Below are 20,106 nucleotides of genomic sequence, written 5' to 3' on the forward strand. Positions count from 1 at the left end.
TGTGTGTGTGTAGTTCGTACCGTTTGGAACTTTTATAGCAGGGATGCTGCAGTACGTAAAACAAAACCAAAAACAACTCAGAACAGGAAATTGATATCCAAAGACAATTCAAAGTGAGGCAGGCACTATTTTCATTTGTTTTTACGACACTTGTTTTCCTTATTTGAATCAAATATGATTTCCTACCACAGTCTAAACAATTGTGCCAATAAGGTAGAGCCGCTGGTTTGCATCAATAAGTGCGAATTGGCATTGAAATGAAACAACAAATATATGAGAGTACATTTTTTTTTAAGGCACGACACACGTTTCAAATGAGAAAAAAAAACTAAAAACGAGGACGACAGGCTGTTCAGATGGCGACAAATGTTTTGAATTTCAATTTTTGAAGTCTGCTTGTTCGAGAACGGACAACACAGCCGACGTAAACTTGGTTACTAGAGCGAACAGCTTTATAATTCATTCATGCCATGATTTATGTGTAGAATAAAAATGCTTGACGTGAAGATGTTGCCCTCGGAAAACATGTTTTCGAGTCTTGTTTCGTTTCGACGTGACCAGAGGAAAACAATTGGAATAGGAAAACGTTATTTGATTTTAAACAATCCAATTGATCTTGCACACACATCTTCGAAGCTATTTACGATAAGTCGAATTGAAACGTGAACGTTTTATTTGGAGTAGAATATTAGAGAACTCGTTACGCGTTACGTCGGGACAAGAGGCTGGTAATCAGATGTCAGGCATACACGATGTATGGCAGCGCAATCTTCTTCTTTAATCTTGATCGTACTTAATTAATCGTGAGAAGCACAGACACAGTTGATGGGCGTGCTGAATTGTTAGAACGCAAACGTCAGAGTACCAGCCACTAAAAAGAAATGACAAATGAATTTGGGTTGCAAATTCAGGTTCAGGTGACGGTGATCAGATCAGGATCACATAGCTGACGATGCAGCTGTCAGGCGACATCACACATCATCGAGTGGCGTCAAACCGCACGAGAAGTTTCGTACGAAAGTAGATCGTGTCACATCGGGTGATGGACGACGCCAAATTTTTTGTCGATAAAGAAACGACGAGACACAGGCAAAATAAGGTCTGCCGTTGGAAGTGTGCAGGTCATTAAGGGTGGTTAGGAAAAACCGAAGACGTGATAATAGCATGATCGACAACAAAAGAATTGTCGAGTATAACACACCAAAAAAGATGCTGAATAAGAAGAAGAAGAAGAAGAAAACGATTATAGGTGCATGATGAGAGTCGGCGGTGGAGATTAGATCACGCTGAATACGTCAGAGGGACGCGTCTCATTTGGATTTGCATGGCTGTCTGAGACAAGAGATGACACAGACGCACACAAGAACGAAAAAAAAAAAAAGGAAACCCAATAAAAGAAATGCCCATCAAACCGTAAGCCACAGGCCCTGCAGGGAGCTATAGTAGGACGGGTTTACTATTATGCTATAAAGCCTTTTCTTTTTGTAATCTATACATGACGACAAAAACGCTGCTGCGCAGCGCAGACTCCCGGCTGATGCGCATCGGCGGGCGGATCCAGCGGCTCCCCGTTTCCTCTTCCCCCTCCCCCTTTCCGCACACACTTGCTAGATACAAAAGGTAAACTCTTCTTGCTGGACGACCCAGTTGATTTGTCACAGAGCCCGACCGGGTAACTATAGGCCTTTCTTTTGCCCTTCTTTTGCCCAACAAACCTTCTGTTTTGTTGTTGTTGTCCTCTACAACTGCCTCGTTAGCATAATTGGTCATTGTTATCCATAGCCAATCGCTTATGGATTACTAAAGTTAAATGCTGTGCTGCAGCCTGAAACTTGGCTAATCTTCAGCCCTTGTTTACGTCACTCGACCAGTATTCTTCCACTGATCAATAACGTAAGTTTTCACTTGCATACGTACAGTTAATATTCCCACTTCCGACGATAACGTGTGTATCTTTTCCCCTAAAAAACATACGGGATGAAAGATGCGTTCCTTATACCAACACTGACGTCTGCTTGTTACGTATGTGCAAGAATCGCTCTGTATGCCGTACTGCTTCGTCAATACGTAGCTCACACGCTGTTGCTTACATGCGACGCAGATTTCGAGTTTAATCGAACAATCTTAAAAAAAAAATCGTAACAAAAATGTAATCGACAACCAGATGCACGTGATAAGCACATAACATGCGTTGCAGTATATCGTGAAAAGTTGAATCAGACGAAGGAAGGGTAGGTCACGAAAATGGAACGATTGATCGCGTCTTACGTGAGCCGTGAACGTTGTTAAAGCATTAACTCGTGCGACTATTGCATTATTGCTACGTGTAAAGCAATATATCCCCTGGGTAGGCATACACGTCTGACTGGCCGTGTATTGTGGCTGTGTCATCAGGAATCTTGCTGGACTCGGCAATTAAGATTTATTTTTAACGCTGATTTACGATCTTCACTGATCACCGGTTCGTGTTAAACGGAGTGGCAGGGTTCCAAGTGCTTCATCAACGTTTCTGAGTTGCCAGACTTGCGTAGCACATACGGCCTTTGATTTGGACACTTCAAAACGGAAGGGCCAGGGAATCAAAGCACACGCGACGGGCATTTCCAAGTGAATCGTCATCGATAGCGTATAACTGCTAGCAGACATCAAACATTCTGTATACGTTACACGTGTCGCGTCACCATTCGACCCTTTATTGCAGAATCTGCATTTGACCTTTCAAACTTCCTAATAACGGAAGTGTCGATGATGCATAAATGAAACAATACTCTGCCACAAAGGAAAATAAACAAAAACCTGAAATGCCATTTGTGACAATGTTGGCAGTTAAAGCTTTACTTACAGAATCCCTATAAGCCTTCCCTGGAGTTCAACTTCGTTGTTTGCATTATAGCACTATCTAAAAGCAAAGGTTAAGTGGAGTGAAAAAGAACCATTTGATTTTAACACAGTCCGGGTAATTTATGACGTGTTCGGAAAAGGAAAAAGGAAAAAAAAATAGTTACCCATTTAGTAAACCCATTTACGAACAAAATACTTCTCGTGCGTACCTCAGTCAAGAAACCTGTCGGCATTGATTTTCCACACTGCTTCCAACCTTATTTCGTTTTTCCTTTTTTCCTCTTTTTTAAGCAATTTTCTAGAAAAGTTTTCTTGAAAATAAGTTACAGTCTCTCGAATTTCACAGGCGATTTACAAATGTGATATTTAGGTAGATGGAAGCATGCAGAGTTCTCGTACAAACTCGTTCTTTTCCTCATATGGAAAAAAAAAAGTTAATAATTGCTGCTATAGACGTGCAGCAGCTTGGCATTAATTGGAAACATTCGCCATAGACTACGCACTAGCATCTGGTGCTTTGCCATCTATTCCTCTAACTGAGTTAGTCTGGTCTATAACCCGACCGAACACGTCTAGAGCAATAGTGGCAAAAACATCCAACATGTGTTCGGTCTCATCAGACAAGTATTTATTGATAAAATAACAAGTCCACTTTCGTTTTCGGCTTAATAATACAATGTCATCATTAAGCTGCGTTTTGCGAGGCGGGGTGAAAATGCGAAAATGTTCCTTATTCGTCAATTCCTTAAAGGTAACGAAATATATTTACAAGCGGCTACTACATTTTATCGATGAAAGTGAAAACGTATATAACGAGCAGAAATAAAAAAAAAAGCCTATTCTTTTGATGATTGAAGCTGATATCACCCCACTCAAAAGAAAACAAAACCAAAATGGGGATCGACTTTAGTCTGTAAAAATTCTCTGATTCCTGATGAAGCATTGCCTTTGTATGCAATGACGTACTACATCTGCTCGCTATCTTGGTAACGTTCCAAGATCCGCTTAATTGACGCTATCATGTGTCTTTTTCTTGTACGGCATTCGATTTTTTCCGTCTGATTTTTCCTCCTTCAATTGTTCGACAGCATCCGAAAGCCTGTAGTGTCTACAAATCGATCCATTTGGTTTTCTATCCCCTTTATTTCCTGTTTCTGTATCGGGTTCTTTTTTTCATTTCAATGCCTCAGCGTAGAGGAGGCGAAACAAAAATTGAACGGCCAAAGTCAATAATATCTGCTGTGTAACAAGTCTAGCATAATGCACTGGGAAACTAGAGTTGGTTATCCATTTCAAATACGATCCACTGTAGCCGAAATCCCCGATGCGACTTTCGCCCCACTTACTTCGCGCAGGCCAAAAAAAACGTAGGCAATCCAGGAAGAAGATTGTGAACGGAAACGATGCGATTCTTGTTGTTTGCTATTGCTGCCACAAGCCTGCCGTGTAGTGAAAAGACAGCTTTACAAATGCACGCCTCCAAACTGAAATCGTTTGAAAGCCTGGCAAAAAAAAAAAGGAAGAAAAAAACGAGTTGTGGGAATTGTAATTCCATAGACTAGATTGTTGTGCGTACCGGAATACGAAAAGGATGTGTCTTTCATCGTTGCTCGCGTTTTTTTTTTTGCCACACCAGTCGTTCAAATTCAATCACTCGAGAAAGAATTTAAATTTAAATGTAAGAAATAGAACTAGAAATCAATAATCATGATATCAAAGTCGACGTTCCTCTCCTAGTAAAATATGAAATCATCGATCTGTTTTAAGGGCTAGATTGAAAATCTGGATTGGCAATTTCAGCCTCATAGGTAAGCACGTAAGATTCAAAAATAAGAAAGGTGTCAAACCGAAAGCTTTCGTCCAATTCCAACAAATTTTGGCTTATAGAATTGGTTAAGACCGCACAGGGCCCAACCTCAGGGACAAACGCATCTAAGCGAACAAAAGTAAGGAAACAAATGCTATCGGTCACCCTCCATTTTTCAGATTCCAGTGAATTCCATGGAAACACTCTGTGATACTTGAAGTTTTCCATCACATTCCATTTTGCTATGTTACGCGCAAAGTGGAGCGAGTGCATCCAGAGTTTTCTTCAGAAAGTGTGTGACGGTGGTGGTCAGTTGTGCGTGATGAATCGAAAACACACACACACACACACAAAAAAAACTTGTTTTTCAATGCCAACACTAAGCTGAGCATCCAACCGTAGAGCTGTATTTGTTTTGAATCAACAACAGTAGCCGTCCATCTCTGTGTGACGATCAAGACACCGAATAACCAGAAATGCGATCCCCGCTTAATTTACAAATAGAAAAAATGGGTTCAGGTTTATCACAGAAGGAATGAGAATATAGGAGCGAACGGTACACGCTATATCCATACGCGGGATCAACACCGCCCTGATCAAATGTATAGTCCCTTCGCTGCAGATCCAACGAAAAGATCGATACGAGCCTTCTCCAAACACAGCAGCCTCCACTCTCTCGCTCTCTCTTTGGTCACGTTGTCCTCCCTCTTCTCCTGCCCCTCTTATTTTTTATTTTTATTTTTTTTTCCCTTTTCATCTCCTGTATCCTCGTTTCTCTCCTTTCCTTTCTGTACTCTCCTCCTCTGTGTGTTTTCATTTCCTACTATTCGCTCTGACTGTTCTATCGCTTTCACGAAACCTTATGTATATATAAATGATAATCAATAGATTTTAGCATCTCCGACGTCCCCGAGCCTCGCCAGGAACCGCCTATACAGTCACAAAAGCAGCGTGATAACAAACGTCTACTGTAAGTGGAATTGACTATCGGTCGTCGAGGCCACCGGGTGGCCCGTTGGACATACCTGCTGTCAACTTGATTATTTCCGATGGCGCTCTACGTTACGCTAGTCATTTTGAGGTAAGAAATGTGGATCGAAATTGGCCTTATTTTCAATCTCACATAATCCCTTCAAAGGCGTTCCAAACCTGAGTTCAACCTGGTTAGAGAAACGACACACAAAAGCAGTAAGTTATGCTTGGAAAACAACAGTACTTCCATTGCAGTAATTGCAGCGCTTGCATTCAAACTGCATTTTTGATGTGACATTTGCGCGCAGCATCCAGCGGTTCTACGGTACAACAAATTGTACTGTGCGAAACGCTGTAGTGTGCCATAAAGCTGACAATAAAAGTAAAATATGTACAGATAGAAACCCCACATTGCCAAGAGAACGTAAACACTTCGAGTATATGAGAACGCAACTCGCTCACTACCCAAATAATTTCAAGAAATATGATTACTCTGTGCTGATAAATAATCTACATGAGCTATCCTGCCACTGTTGTGGAAAGAGTATTTTAGTCTTAATCCATAATAAAAGCGATGATCATGCGATAATTCAACTTTGAATGCAGTTTTAAACTACTGGCTAATAGAAATATTTGCTATTCATGGGAACAAGCAAACCTTCTGTTACTGAGGGAGTTTCTCAGTCCAAACTTATTCCATCCAAGCATATTTAAGGCCTTTAAAACGGCCTAGAGTATAGAACGTCCTAACTTTTGGATGTTTCGTTTTGCTCAAACACATTCCGCTAGTTTTAGTAAAGCATGAAGGGGAATCCCAAACGAACTTGTTTGGGTTTTGTCACATCGCGCAGCTGTATATTTATGTACGATTCAATATGAAAAGCCAAATACTCGGTTTGTGGTTCTTGCACAAAGGTGGCTCCTTTTCATTATTTAACAAAAGCTAAACAACTGAATCCAAGTTTCGAAATTTATTAAGCTTAACCTGGTGGATAATCGTTTATTTGGTTAAAAACCTACTTTAAATTGTTTGAATAAATAAGGTAAAATAAAAACCTTATTAGGCATCGGCTTGGCTTAAAAAAAAAAAAGAATTGAATTCAATATACTACACAAAGTACTGTTTAAATAACATTGAGGGTTTTGTTATATGTTTTCATTTCGACGATGGCCACGCGAGGTGGCCATCTGCCCGCAGCTACCTAATTAAGTTTTTTTTTTACTTGTTTTAGCAATTTGGCTGGTTACGGGATTATGGTGGCGGCAATGGAATTATCCGACATTCTACCGGATCGATTTAATTATGACAAAATGCGCCCACCCAGACTGGAAGGTCAGCCAGCCAAGGTGTTCAATCATTTGACAGTAATGGGGCTTGACTCCATTAACGAGAATTCAATGGTAAGCCAAATTTTCTTTGTACCCAATCGTACTATACGCCAAGAACTTTGGCTTTAACGACACGTCCTTGAGACACGTAACGCATAAAGTAACCGCACATCCATCACATCCACGTCAACACAGCAATTGCTAATGAGCCCATTCTTCTTGCGATCGCAAATTACACAGTTTTTAGCCTCACGTTTTTCGACAACAGCTCATGAAAACTATAAACTAGTTTTATAATGCCGTAATATCAAAAATAGTCTTTAAGGTTTCATTTAACCTCTAGAAAACCGTAAAATATTAAAAATGGATTAATACAAGTATTTTATCGTTTTGCATTACACACAGCTTATAGTGGATAGACTCTGCCCTTTGTAAATTCCCATTCCTACTATAGTAATGTTTGTAGAGTTCCATATATTTAAACCTTATGCGTTACAGGTGTGGGGTTGGCATATTCAGAGCTATAGATGCTTTTGCCTCTTATAAAAGTTCATTATACCTTTCAATGGCTTTATTGCGGGACCTACATTGATAAAGCTATTAAATGTCTAATAGCAGATGACGACTAGTTTTTCTATGATGATGTAGTGTAACTAGTAGCTATACCAGATGGGGTGAAAGAAGTGGGTAATGGACTTTTCTTGTCGCTGCTTTACAGACTTACATGGCCGATGTGTTTTACGTTCAGTCATGGCGCGATCACCGCCTCAGTCTTCCTGAAAACATGACATCCGAATACAGGTAACCTATTCAAAAACGCAACCTGTTACTCGCAAAACATGTAGTTTAAATATCGCCATAGCAGAAATGCATCAAAGACTAGGAAAACTCGAACAGTCAGATCATTTGCGTTGATGTACAACAATAAAGCAACGCCCTTCTCCGCAAAAACTATTTCAAATGTTGTAGTTTTACGACTTGCAGCAGATGTAATTATTCAACATCTTAATCAGTTAAAGCCAATACAAGTTGAGTCAACCAATCGAACTAACACGGTGATGCCAGACTGACGAGCTAAGTATGCGGCACAGAACGAAGACAAAGGGCAATCAGGCAAAGGCCGACGAGCTTACAAATTTCGTTTGACATGTACTATACAAGATTATGTTGTAGCTTGTTTTTCTTTTTTTTTTGGCATGTAACCAAATTTTCCATAGTAATTTTTGTTTCTTTTTTAAAATCAAAACAACGAAACAAGAAATCCAAACTTTTTAGCGAATCAGTTTGACATGTCCACTCATCCACTGCGACCCGTCCCATCTTCCATCTAGTGCGAGTAGTTTTTTCTTGTCATGTGCCCTTGTTTGCTGTGGTTGTCCTTGGCGTCCGTGCCTCTACGTCGATGATGTTCAGATTGAAATAGAATGGAGGGCCTGAATCCCAGCTGACGTAGCCTAGTGTCTTATCTATTCTCAACCAGAACCTTCTCAACGTCCTCCCCGTTCCCATTACAGTTTTTTTTCCTTGTGCTACTCATTCGTCGTTCTGACGAACGCCTTGCTCGTTCACATCCAAAAGAAGGATCTCTCCAGCAGCTTCTACTACTCCAACGGAACACAAAAGCCGCGTTTTTTTCCCCTTCTACTTCAGTTTTTATTTTTTTTTTCGCCCATCCGGCCAACATTTGTACCATGACTTTGTTATCCAACGCTGCTCATCGCCTCTTCAGATGGCACATAACAACAATAAAAAAAAAAAGACGCTATGGCATGAAAGGTAGAAAAAAAGGGGGAGCCTGCGTGATAATGAATGCGAAATAATTTAAGGTGGCGAAGATGAAGAAAGAAAAAAAGACCCTTCCGAACAATGAACACTCATCTCAAGCATCTCGTCCAGCACAGTAGAACCTTTATTCGGGATAAGAAATGGGTCATGTAGAACTAAAAGATTCAGCAGATTCGGGACACAGAGGACGGAAAGCAATTAAAAATTATTGGAATTTATTTGGCTTGGCTAAACATTGTACAACAGGCAGCCGTCAATAATATAGAGCAGAATTCCGTATAGCATTCCATTATAGGATGCGCTAGCAGTAAACAAGTGGATAGAATTTCTATGGCCAGGGCACCTCCCATCCCAACAATGGTTGGCTGACCTAATACAAGGTCTTACTATTGTTGTTGATACTCGATCGATCAATGACGAAAAGATGAGGGAGCGCTTCAGTTCGTGGAAGCGATGACAATAGACTGCGCATTTGTTATGTGGCTTTCTTGGAGAATGAAGCTCAGGATTTAATCGTAGCCGATAAGCGTTTGATAAGCGCTATAGCATTTTGCTGTCTACCCTTTCATTGCTCTTTTTACGAACACAAAAAGACGATCGGCTTTATCCTACGATTTTCATTTTTATTTTTTGTGTATATGATTGCAGGTTGTTGGACGTGGAATGGTTGAAGAGCATCTGGCGACCGGACTCGTACTTCAAGAATGCCAAACAAGTGACTTTCCAGACAATGACCATCCCAAATCATTACTTATGGCTCTACAGAGACAAAAAAATCCTCTACGTCGTCAAGTAGGTCTCAGAGGATCAGTACAGTTAGATATATAACCTTACTTAATTAAACTAAGACGCGTGAATTGCTCGAGAACGACTGTAAAGCTTACTTCTGAGAGGCAAGCATGCGCTCATTTAGGTGTGTAGAAAGTATTTGAAACATTGCTTCTTTACACGCTAGATCTAAAATGGCTTAAAATACTAGTAAGTAAGGATGGAGAATGCTAAATGTACGCAAATAACTCTTTATCAATTCTTTGTTAGATCGCTCTAATGTACGCTAAAAATTAAAGTAATACATTAAATAAGGAAATACGTTCAAGGGTAGGCCATGGCCCTGTAATGCATCCCTCGAAAACTCAAATGTTGTGTAGACTAAAAGTTGCCAAAAAAAAAACGTTTCACAGTTGCAGTGCAGTCATGTTTGCAAACTTCTGCGCCGAGAGACATTGAACATACATCTACGAATGCATAAACTAAATTTTAGTGTACTATCGAAAACGTAACATAGAACAAAACTTTGTGATACTAGCGAGAAAAAGATATATTTGAAGTTCCTAGGGAAGAAACTTCCAAACATGGCTACAAAGCTAACTAATTCTAATGAAAATAAGGAAGATATACTTACAGACAAACATCTTAATCAGCATTTATGAATAATTTACGATTGCTTAGCACCAAGTAATGACCCCACTTAAAACAACCATGGCAACAGTTAATAGTTATTTAATATTTTGCAAATTAATATAAAATTAAGCCATCATTCAAATATGTGTTTATGTACAACAGATCTAATGATATTTGTCCTCCTATGTCAAAACATTTATAGGCTCACTCTGACTCTGTCGTGCTCCATGAATTTCGCCCTGTATCCACACGACACTCAAGAGTGCAAGATCCAAATTGAAAGCCGTAAGTCAATATTCTCTCTTTATCCATTTCTTTGCTATATTTCGCTAAAATTCTTTATTGCCCTCCGCTTAAAGTTTTCCATCGATCGCTTGTAAATGTAGAGACTAGCTGTGCGCAGTGATGTGCGTACAAAATAAGTTATTTAGGTGAAAAGTGATAATATACACATATTACCTCCGCCCACACGCACACAACAAAAGAACTAACGTCTATTTGGCACGTTATTTCGTAAGTAACAAAGAGTATAGTAGCACAACACAACTTCATCGTCGTAGGATTTGCTTAAAAATGAATTTTTTTTTAACTCGGAGGATAAGATTTCTAGGATACGTCTCGGATCGAACTTTCAAATGCAGTCGTCAGTGTCCATTTTTTAAAAATATCTACGGCTGTGTAGCAGTTAGAAAACATAAAGTAGTTGTGAAGTTTTGCAAGCCCTTTTTTCTTCGATTGACAACACGATTCGGTTTGTTAACGGGGAACAAAAGAAAAGAGAAGAAAATGTAAAAATTGGTATTTGGCCCACTTCTTTGACGTCGAGACTAATGTTTGCTCGTCAATATTACAAAAGTTTTCCATTTCACCGTTGGGAAAACGGAACTACGCATGTAGGCGTTTGTACGTTGTCGATGTGGCCCGTGGGATTTCAACCTCATCATTCATTCGAACAATAACGCATAGAATTGTAGAGGCATGGACAAGGAATCGTTACAAGTTCGACCAGGACATGTTCTATTACATATTTTTTTTTTTTGTTTGTTTTCAATTAAGTATCTCACACGACGGACGATTTGGTTTTTGAGTGGGAAGAGGACGTACCTCTTGATGTCTGGAAAAACATCGAATTACCACAGCTCCAGCTGGAAGGCAACTACACAAACGACTGCACGCAAGTCTATGCCACCGGTATATTAAATTTCATCCTACTTTGGGAGTACATACTGTATATATATAAATTAATCAATAGAACGATTACTTAATTTTTTGTTCATATTTCTTGAAATTTTTGCTATGTTCAACTTGTAATTTTCCAAGGAAACTTCACATGTCTGGAGGTGGTTTTCGTGCTGAAGCGTCGACTGGGTTATTATATGTTTCACACATACATCCCAACCTGTTTAATTGTTGTCATGTCCGTAAGTATTTCAAAAAATTTTTTTCCTTGATCGACTAATACAAATCCAATCCTCAATTCAAATGGAAATCCTAAGTTGAAAGGCGAGTCGTAGGGATGTTCGTTACCGTTCACAGGCCAAGTGGTTAACACCAAAATTACCTAAGCGTATAACTGGAAATGATAATAATAATAAAGGTTTTTAACGGCCTTTTCCGTATGAAAACCTTTTTGGGTCAAACATCCTTGCAACTATTGTTTACTTTTAAATTTATAGTCAAATTAGTGTCGGCCTATGAGCGTCCGCTAAACAGGCAATTCATATTTTTTTGCAATAATTCAAGCTGCTCCATCCACCAGAAAAATATTTCCATTTCCAACAATATTAATAACTAGCTTCCTGTTTTTAATTTAACAGTGGGTATCGTTCTGGATTAAACCTGAAGTTGCTCCAGCTCGGGTTACATTGGGAGTCACCTCATTGCTGACTTTGTCCACTCAGCATGCCAAATCTCAAGCAGCTTTACCGCCCGTCTCTTATCTCAAAGCAGTAGACGCCTTCATGTCAACATGCACCATGTAAGCCAAGTTATTTTACATTATGTTAGATGGAAGAACTTTAAATTCCATATTCGCTAATCTTCAAGAATCCCAAGCCTAGCAGTCGGTGGGATTTTTGCGATGTCCACTTTCTGACTATTTCACAGCCTACCATTTGTTTTCACACAGATTTGTTTTCATGGCTCTAATGGAGTACTGTCTTGTAAACATCATCTTGGGCGATTCGGACACACCAAAAACTGCAAATGAGCCTCCAAAACCGGAAAAAGTTTTCGACTTGGCCGCAAAGGTTTGTATGGCACTTACTTTGTTTCATAAAACTCAAAACTCAAACGCATCCTGCGGAGAAAGAAATTTTATTATGTACCAAAAGTAGAGAGACAAGTGGAAAACTATACTAAAGTTGTTTTTTAAAAATTGAAATATTGCAAATATTGGCCCAAAGTCCCGTACGATTTTGAAACAAATTATCTTAGCAACTAAATTAAATTTTTGTGGGTGAAAATTATTTAGAGCAGAATAGATATAAGATGTTCAATCATTAATGGTGCCGACACTCAGAGGCATTAGAAACAGGAGATCAGAACAATGAAAGCCTTTGTGTTTCTTTAAGGATATACGTGTCGTCCATGACACAAAATGGGAAAAGATTTCTAAACAATAGAAAAAATTATTGCACCTTGTATAATTAGCAGGAACGTTGGCACTGCCCTTGCCACGTAACGTTAGCAAATGAGAAATCTGTCATCTATGGGCGATTTTTATAGCAACGTATAGCAGAGCGCGGAACTAAATGAAGTTCAAGTTTGATTTATTTATATCTGGGTTCGGTTAGTTATTTTCATCAACAAGTAGCGTTGATAGAAAAGTTCATAAAATTTACATTTTTGCAAGAAAAATAGGTCAAAGAGGATGTAAAATGGACGTTTCTGAGACTCTTTTTCTATTACTGAAATTTTCGCTTTTAAATGACGGATCTGTACGAAAGTTTAATACCTATAACATGCCTGAATAAGATAAACCAGTTAGGCGTCTTGTCCGTGAGTCTGTTTTGCTGTCAACTTTTTGTTGGTCAATTTCGGGCAACTCCCGTTTCACGTTAACCCGCGCTAGGTAGTTGCAGTTGAGTTCTGTTGAACCGTCCTTTTTGTTGTCATACCCAATTTTCAGGTTGAATTGGGAAAGCTGAACTTGCTCAGCTGTGGGATGTACTCTTGCTGACGGTTCAGCTCAACTTCAGCTCCGCCTATCTTCAACAGCATAGTTCAACTATTGCTCAAAATTCATTATTGCCGTAAATTTCTTGTTGAAGTTGAGCGTAAAAGTGCAATAAAAAGTTGACGCCAAAACATAAAGCAAGATGACCTAGATGCAGTTTGATATCGTTCGCCCCAATTCGGTTAAATGTTAAAGACATAATTGGGTTTCACGCTAAGTACTCGAACATTGAAATCTCAGTTAATTTTCGATAGATATTCATTTTTAACAAATTTGTTTACAAGGAATTGGATTGCTATTTCTAAATTTGCATTAGCATTTTCAAATTGCTTTAAAGGATCTAATTCACTTTTTGTCGACGGGATAATCTTTCAATCAGTGCGCAACTTCTTTTTAAATCTTGAAATAAGAACTGTTATTTGCAATAATTTATAAGAATAGTGTTATAATTAATATAATAGTGGAATCATAAGTAACTATTATTGCTTCATTTCTCTTCTCTTGGTTTCTTGGCTGTAAAGATAAAAAAAAACATTGCTATACTGTCATATTTTAACTTGAAAAGGAAAACGCTCGAATGTTGATGGGACAACCACCGAGACCACCAGGACCCACACCGGCTCAACGAGCAAGAATAAGAGCCATTCAAGTAGACCGCTTCTCTCGATTCTTTTTCCCATTCCTGTTTACTGTCCTAAACGGTTCTTACTGGGTTGTTTTTGCATCTTATCTTTAGAATTGATAAAAAAGGCATCATTGGAACGAAGCTTTAGTGCCACAAGTTACAAATATCCCTTATTTGGTTTGTTTTCATTCAGTAGTTATGTTTGTCTGAAATTTGATTCTTCGATGTAATATACTACGTTCGATAACAAAGGTCCGCTATCGACACCAGCCTTTCAAAATCTTAAGTCTGTTCGATTTTGCAAACATTCCAAAATTGCACAACTTATCATTAATTACATAATTATTCCGGATGTCTTTGGGCTACGCTGTATCCGAAATTTTACTCCCTCTCGTAACTTCTATTGTGAATTGCACTCTGTGAACTATATTTCCATTTTGTTATTATGTATTAAAACAAAAGGTATTAGACAACTCATGGTGAACGAGTATTTATTTATCTCCCACGACAAAAAAAAAAAGTTAAACACATTTTTGCCTAAACTGGTGTTCTGGTGCAATATATGTCAACGTTTCTCTATCAACGTCCATCGAAAATGAACTAAAAAATCCCATTAAGTCAGAAATAAACTTTTTCTTGTCATCCGGCATTTGATATTATAGTGGTTCACGTTTATAGCAGTAAAGAATATAAATATACATTTCCGCATAGATTGAACAAGGATAATAACATACACTTTGAAATGCAATTCCTGAAAAAGAGAAATGTGTTGTTATTTACAGCCACAATGAAAGCTGCATAGCCTGTTCGGTTCAAATGGGCCAACCTAAGCGGAAGATGAGCCCTTTACCACTGTACTGTTGAACTGAAGAGCACTGAAGACTACTAACTAGGCAGGGCACTTGCAGACAAAAAAATTTAAAGAAAAGTTAGCTATTAATCTGAAAACCTCGGACAGTCAAACAGGGGATTGTATAAGGGCTTAGCTTTGTGTTTAGCTGGTTGATTTTTTGTTGATTAGTCGGCTGAGTTTGGTTTTCGGGGCGCATCGGTAGGGTTACGGGGCTGCCTCTATGTGCCCAGTGCTCATTGGGATATTTATTGGGTTCTTTAATTGGAATGTGTAACTCGATTGCAAGCAATCGACTGTTTGTAGCAACAGCGATTATCGGAAGACTAATCAGGATCCTTTATTTAAGTGTCATCCTTTCGTTATTCTTCCAGGTTCAATCCAATTCCGAGGGAACTTATGCGATCGAACTCGATCAGCCGCTTTTTCTGTGCACATCGGAGCAGGCGGCCTGACCATGGCTATGGATTAGATATGTAAAGCTGAATTGACTTCTAAAAAAAAAAACTAAGGTCTTCAAATGTTTCAATTGCAAAAATGTCAGGGGGAGATCATCAACTCATCATCAAATAGTATTAGTTAAAAACGTGAGGAAAATAAAAAAAAATGGTATAACGTAGTAGGAAAATTAATTTTGAATCGTTAGGATTAATTATTAATAAAGTCTAGCGTTTTTATGGGTAAAAAAAAAAAATCTTCTTTGCAAAAATGACTTTCACAGAGACCAAAAAATAATTTTTTCGTAATATCTTGAAAAGCTTGAACGAAAAAATCCTGCAAATTTTTCGAAAATTGTAAAGGTCTTAATTCTATTACCCCTAATTTTTTAAAAAGGCAATTCCTCTTATAATTAGCGTGAGTTATAATTTTTGTTTCAATTGCCCTGTGTTCACCCTACTCTCCTCAACAAGACCTATATGTTTTCTTCCACTGGCCCATCGTGGAATGTCCTCCATAAGGCTGATGTTTTCTCTGTTTTACTACTATTTGTGCTATAGTTTTAGTTTACAAATCACGCTAAACCATGCATTTTAAATCAGAGATCAAATTAAAGCAAAACTAGCCAACTAGCAACGCATGATGTTGCTTTGATATCCATGATATCAAATGGTTCTTTCTAGTGACGTAGTTTACGGGCTCAGAGACGTGAATGACACATGTTTTCCAAAATTATCTTTTTTTTAGCGGCGTATTTTCCCTTTATGCTGGCTACAAAACCAAACGATTAAACAAAAGATGCCTAGTTTTACGCGTAATAAGCTGTTCTATATCTACTCTTCTTCATCAGAGCTGAGACCATTGAATTGTTGAAGGCTGACAATGTCTGCTCAACACAGGAAAATTCAAGCGAAATGAATGGAAAGTTGGGTTGCTTATGCTTAGCATGATTTTCGGTTGAAGCAATACAACATTCTAGTTCCGGAATTATGACACAGATTCGAATTCTGAGCCTCCAACCTATAGACGTGACCAGCTTGCATTACTTACCACCCGTCAAAACAACACAGACGAAAAGCAGTTAGATACCATTTATCATTCAGTTGCATATTGGTGTAGGAGGAAGCAGGAAAAAAAGAATTATGATTGCCTCGACTAAAGTGAAAGGGAGATCTTTGGCAACCGGTAACGTATTCACGAATGGTTGACTCATAAACTAACCTAGTAAAAAGAAAGAGACAAAATTCGGGACAATGAATGTAACCCACCATAGCGAAGTGAAAATCAGTGTTGACCGGAGCTTAGAAACATGGGGACAGATCAAAACGAAGCTGAAGGCGGAAACTTCCTTGTTTTCTTGCTAGACATGATGCCTATATAAAGAGGCGGTAAATTTCTTTATCAGGGTCATTCTGTCAGCCGTCAGTTCCAGTTTCTTTTAACAGACATCATCAACTGCAAAAACAAAATTCCATTTGTCGTCGCTTCATTTCACATCAAGTACGCTCCGTTCCTGTAGTAATGATTCATCATTCGCAATTTTCTGCCGTGTCCTTTTCAGGTAAAACACTTACACATAATTAACAAAATAGAACGCCGATTCTGAAATTTTCGTAAACTTTGCCTGATATTAAAATATCTCTTTTCAGTGTGGGTGATCGTGACGCTATTGTTGTTCGGTTCCCGCAGTCATGCCTTAGGTGACGATGATCAAGACGGTCCACCTACTCACCGTAGCAATAACACACAGACGTCGGGTTTTATGGCGAATCAAGTCGGTCGATTCCCGAATGGCAACAACGATGTTTCGCCCTTATTTCGATTTTCGCAGTCCTCCCAGTTTGGTTTACCTTTCCAAGCGGGCATGGGCTTCCCGTTCAACAGTGCAGCATTTCAACAAAACGGATTCCCACAGCTAAACAATTTCCAGCAAACTAGCCTTCCGCAGCAGAATGGATTCCAGCAAAACAATTCTCCACAGAATGGATTTTTGCAGAATGGATTCCTGCAGGGCGGGTTTCCTCAAAATGGTTTCCAGCAACCCAGCTTTTCGCCGAATAATTTTCGGCAAAATACTTTACCACAAAACGGCTTCCAACAAAGCCTTCTCCAGCAGCAGAACGGCGGAATTGGTCAAGGAAATCAGTTCAGCTCGTTAGGACTGCAAAGTCAATTGGGAGGAAATGTGGGCCTTCAAAATCAATTAAGTGGGAACAGTTTTCAAAATCAGCTAAGCGGGAACGGTTTTCAAAATCAACTGGGTCTTCAAAATCAGTTAGGTTTTTCGCAAAATCCCCTGGAATTAGGATTATTGCAACAAAACCAATTGAGTCTCCAAAACCAATTAGCTTTGAAGAATCAGCTGGGTGTTCAAAATCAGTTAGGTGTTCAGAATCAGTTGGGTGTTCAGAATCCATTTCAACTTCAGAATCAACTGGGGTTCCAGAACCAACTACGAGGGCAACAACAGAGTCCGTTCAGTTTTTCCCAGCAACTAGGGCCATCTGGTTTTAACAACGAGCTGCTCGTGTCACAACTCGGCCTGAGTAATCCTCAACTGACTTCATCCAACTTGGGGTTCGGGCAGTCCAACTTCGGGCTCGGCTTTCCGCAGGGTAACAGTGGACTGTTGTTCTCAAACACGGGCACTGAATCAGGATCTTCTTCCACTCGTCCCATAGGCTCCAACCAAGTCCTTTTGCAAGGAGGTCAGTTTCAAGAATCTCCTTCTTCGTCGGGTTTGCAATTCGGAAACGCAAATCGCTTCCCCTTTGGAACGTCTTCAGCGACGAACAATCGTTTCTCCAACAATGGCGTCGGTCGGGGTGAGTCGCAGTTTGGCAGTCAGTTTGCTAGCCAATTAAATAGCGATCCATTCCTGAGTCAACGACCTCAGCTGCAGTTTTCGGCTAACAACGGACAGCAAAGCAAACAGGTCCGTGAATTCTCACCGAACGAACGGGCCCTTTCCTTCAACGATTCCTTCGATCTTACTAGTCAGTTCCAGCCAAATAATCCCCAGCAGCAACAGCAGCCAATGAATAATCCTTTCCTCTTTCAACAACATTTATCGTCGTTCAATAGTCAACCGTTCGTTGGCAACTCCCAACTGTTGCCGCAGAACCAACAGCCGCTACGTCCACAGTTTAACCCTTTTGCCTTAACGCTGGATCAACAACAGAAACAACAAGGCCAACAACAGATGGTACCACAGAAAGAATTTGCGACATTCAATAATCGTCCAGTTCTTCAGCTTCAAACCGTCCCTTTCAGCAACGATGACGACGACGACGCAAAACCTCTGTTTAACCATCAAGCTCCTCAGCCGCAGAAACCACAACAGCAGTCATTACCAATGCCCATTGCCATGACTGACTTTTCGTGCGACGGCCGACCACCTGGTAATTAAAAGAGAAATGGGTTAATTCTAAAACACTTGCGCTTCAACGAAAAAAATTGAATTCACTTTTGGCTGAAGTGGAAAGTAATTTAACAATGTGTTTGTGTCTCTGATATGGTAGCATCTCCTTTCGTCGTTTTAAATAGCTTGAGAGTGCTGGACAGAAACAACTTCCTCTTTTAAAGAAGTGACGAGAGACGCTATATTTCCTTTTTGTTTTCAGGTTACTATGCTGACGTTAAGAACGGATGCCGAACATTCCACATCTGCATTGACGATGGCTCTACTTCAGGCCTGAAGAGATCGTTCGCTTGCCCCAATGGCACACTATTCGATCAAGTGAATAGCGTTTGCCAATGGAAAGAAAGTATGGATTGCTCCAAAAGTGACCTTTTTTACCCTCGACGTGCTGCAAACACGGCGTCGGCGACGACGTCATCCAACAGCGAAATCCGCCCCACATCGAGCCCCATAAATTCGCAGATACCTTCACCGGTTGGCAATTTCCCCAGCAGCACACCACCCACCAATTTAATGTTTTTTGGCGCTGGACAACCGAGTCCAGCAATGGGCTCGCTTGACGCCGGGCGTAGTCTTGAAGACACGAGAAGAAATGCTGATAACGGAGGGATTCGAACCAGAAGCACTTTGTATGCTCCGCCACAAATTCGACCACCCCTTTTCCGTCCATCCGAGCGGCTAGATGATCTCCGAAAAGCCGCTTAAGTAGAAGGGTATCATTGTAATTCATATATCGTATTTTAAGCAAATGGTTAATGAACGTTTACTTCAAAATATGGACCATCGCCTTCGATGACTTTGCCAAAGGGTTTTCCGATGCCCGATAAATCTGATATATCATACCATTGTTGTATTAATATTATAATTGAAACAAATTGGCGCTTTTCTTTTTGTTTTAAATGTGTCATTGGCCACAATTTACTTCGTCCACAGTTTTTCCCATTCACACAGCTTATCGTATAGCTTCCGGGTCAACGCTCTTGTAACGCAAACTAGTGCTTGACACGGAAAAAAAAATCTACATTTGTGCTAATATCTCACAACGCAACAAACTTCGAAATCATTATAGACGGAAACTAATGCGCGTACGAAAGGAATAAACTGATCCAAAGTATTGCCTCCCAAATGGCACACACTTTCAGGATTGTGCCATACAGACGGGAAATATGTAAAGATTGGTGCTTAAGAGTACTTGTAACAATTCAACTTAATCATTCCCATAGCAATAGCGGTGGATATCCGAAAATTCAATTTAGACTCAAAAGTCAAATGTTTCTTGAACTTCGTGGTACAGATAACTGAAAAAGCAATCGAATACATAACTTTGAAATTCGACAAAATTATATCCGTAAGAATCACCGCAGTGAAATTTAAGCGGAGATAACAGTTGGGCTATTCCAACTGTTCCTTTTGCATGACGAAATGAGATCGTTGGACACAGCACAGTACTATGCATCAT

At 39.6% G+C, this 20,106-nt stretch overlaps 4 protein-coding genes across 4 annotated transcripts in view; 3 read left to right on the forward strand and 1 right to left on the reverse strand.

Moving 5' to 3' along the window:
- Positions 1–20,106, reverse strand: part of LOC132088036 (low-density lipoprotein receptor-related protein 1-like) — a 79,869-nt gene that overhangs the window by 30,767 nt on the left and 28,996 nt on the right. The gene's annotated exons all lie outside the window — the stretch shown is intronic.
- Positions 1–20,106, forward strand: part of LOC130690149 (hydroxyacyl-coenzyme A dehydrogenase, mitochondrial-like) — a 48,699-nt gene that overhangs the window by 6,053 nt on the left and 22,540 nt on the right. The window lies entirely within an intron of this gene.
- On the forward strand, positions 1,577–14,243 carry LOC130690210 (glycine receptor subunit alpha-2-like). Its single transcript, XM_057513220.2, has 11 exons — positions 1,577–1,893; positions 5,537–5,729; positions 6,853–7,021; positions 7,668–7,750; positions 9,383–9,526; positions 10,338–10,420; positions 11,192–11,326; positions 11,456–11,556; positions 11,953–12,113; positions 12,264–12,384; positions 13,879–14,243. The coding sequence occupies exons 2-11, from the start codon at positions 5,698–5,700 to the stop codon at positions 14,047–14,049; spliced, it is 1,200 nt and encodes a 399-aa protein (XP_057369203.1). The 5' UTR covers positions 1,577–1,893; positions 5,537–5,697; the 3' UTR covers positions 14,050–14,243.
- On the forward strand, positions 16,631–19,761 carry LOC130690106 (nuclear receptor coactivator 6-like). Its single transcript, XM_057513081.1, has 3 exons — positions 16,631–16,787; positions 16,876–18,627; positions 18,850–19,761. The coding sequence occupies exons 1-3, from the start codon at positions 16,748–16,750 to the stop codon at positions 19,350–19,352; spliced, it is 2,295 nt and encodes a 764-aa protein (XP_057369064.1). The 5' UTR covers positions 16,631–16,747; the 3' UTR covers positions 19,353–19,761.

The sequence above is a fragment of the Daphnia carinata genome, chromosome 6, assembly GCF_022539665.2.
Source record: "Daphnia carinata strain CSIRO-1 chromosome 6, CSIRO_AGI_Dcar_HiC_V3, whole genome shotgun sequence".
NCBI lineage: Eukaryota > Metazoa > Arthropoda > Branchiopoda > Diplostraca > Daphniidae > Daphnia > Daphnia carinata.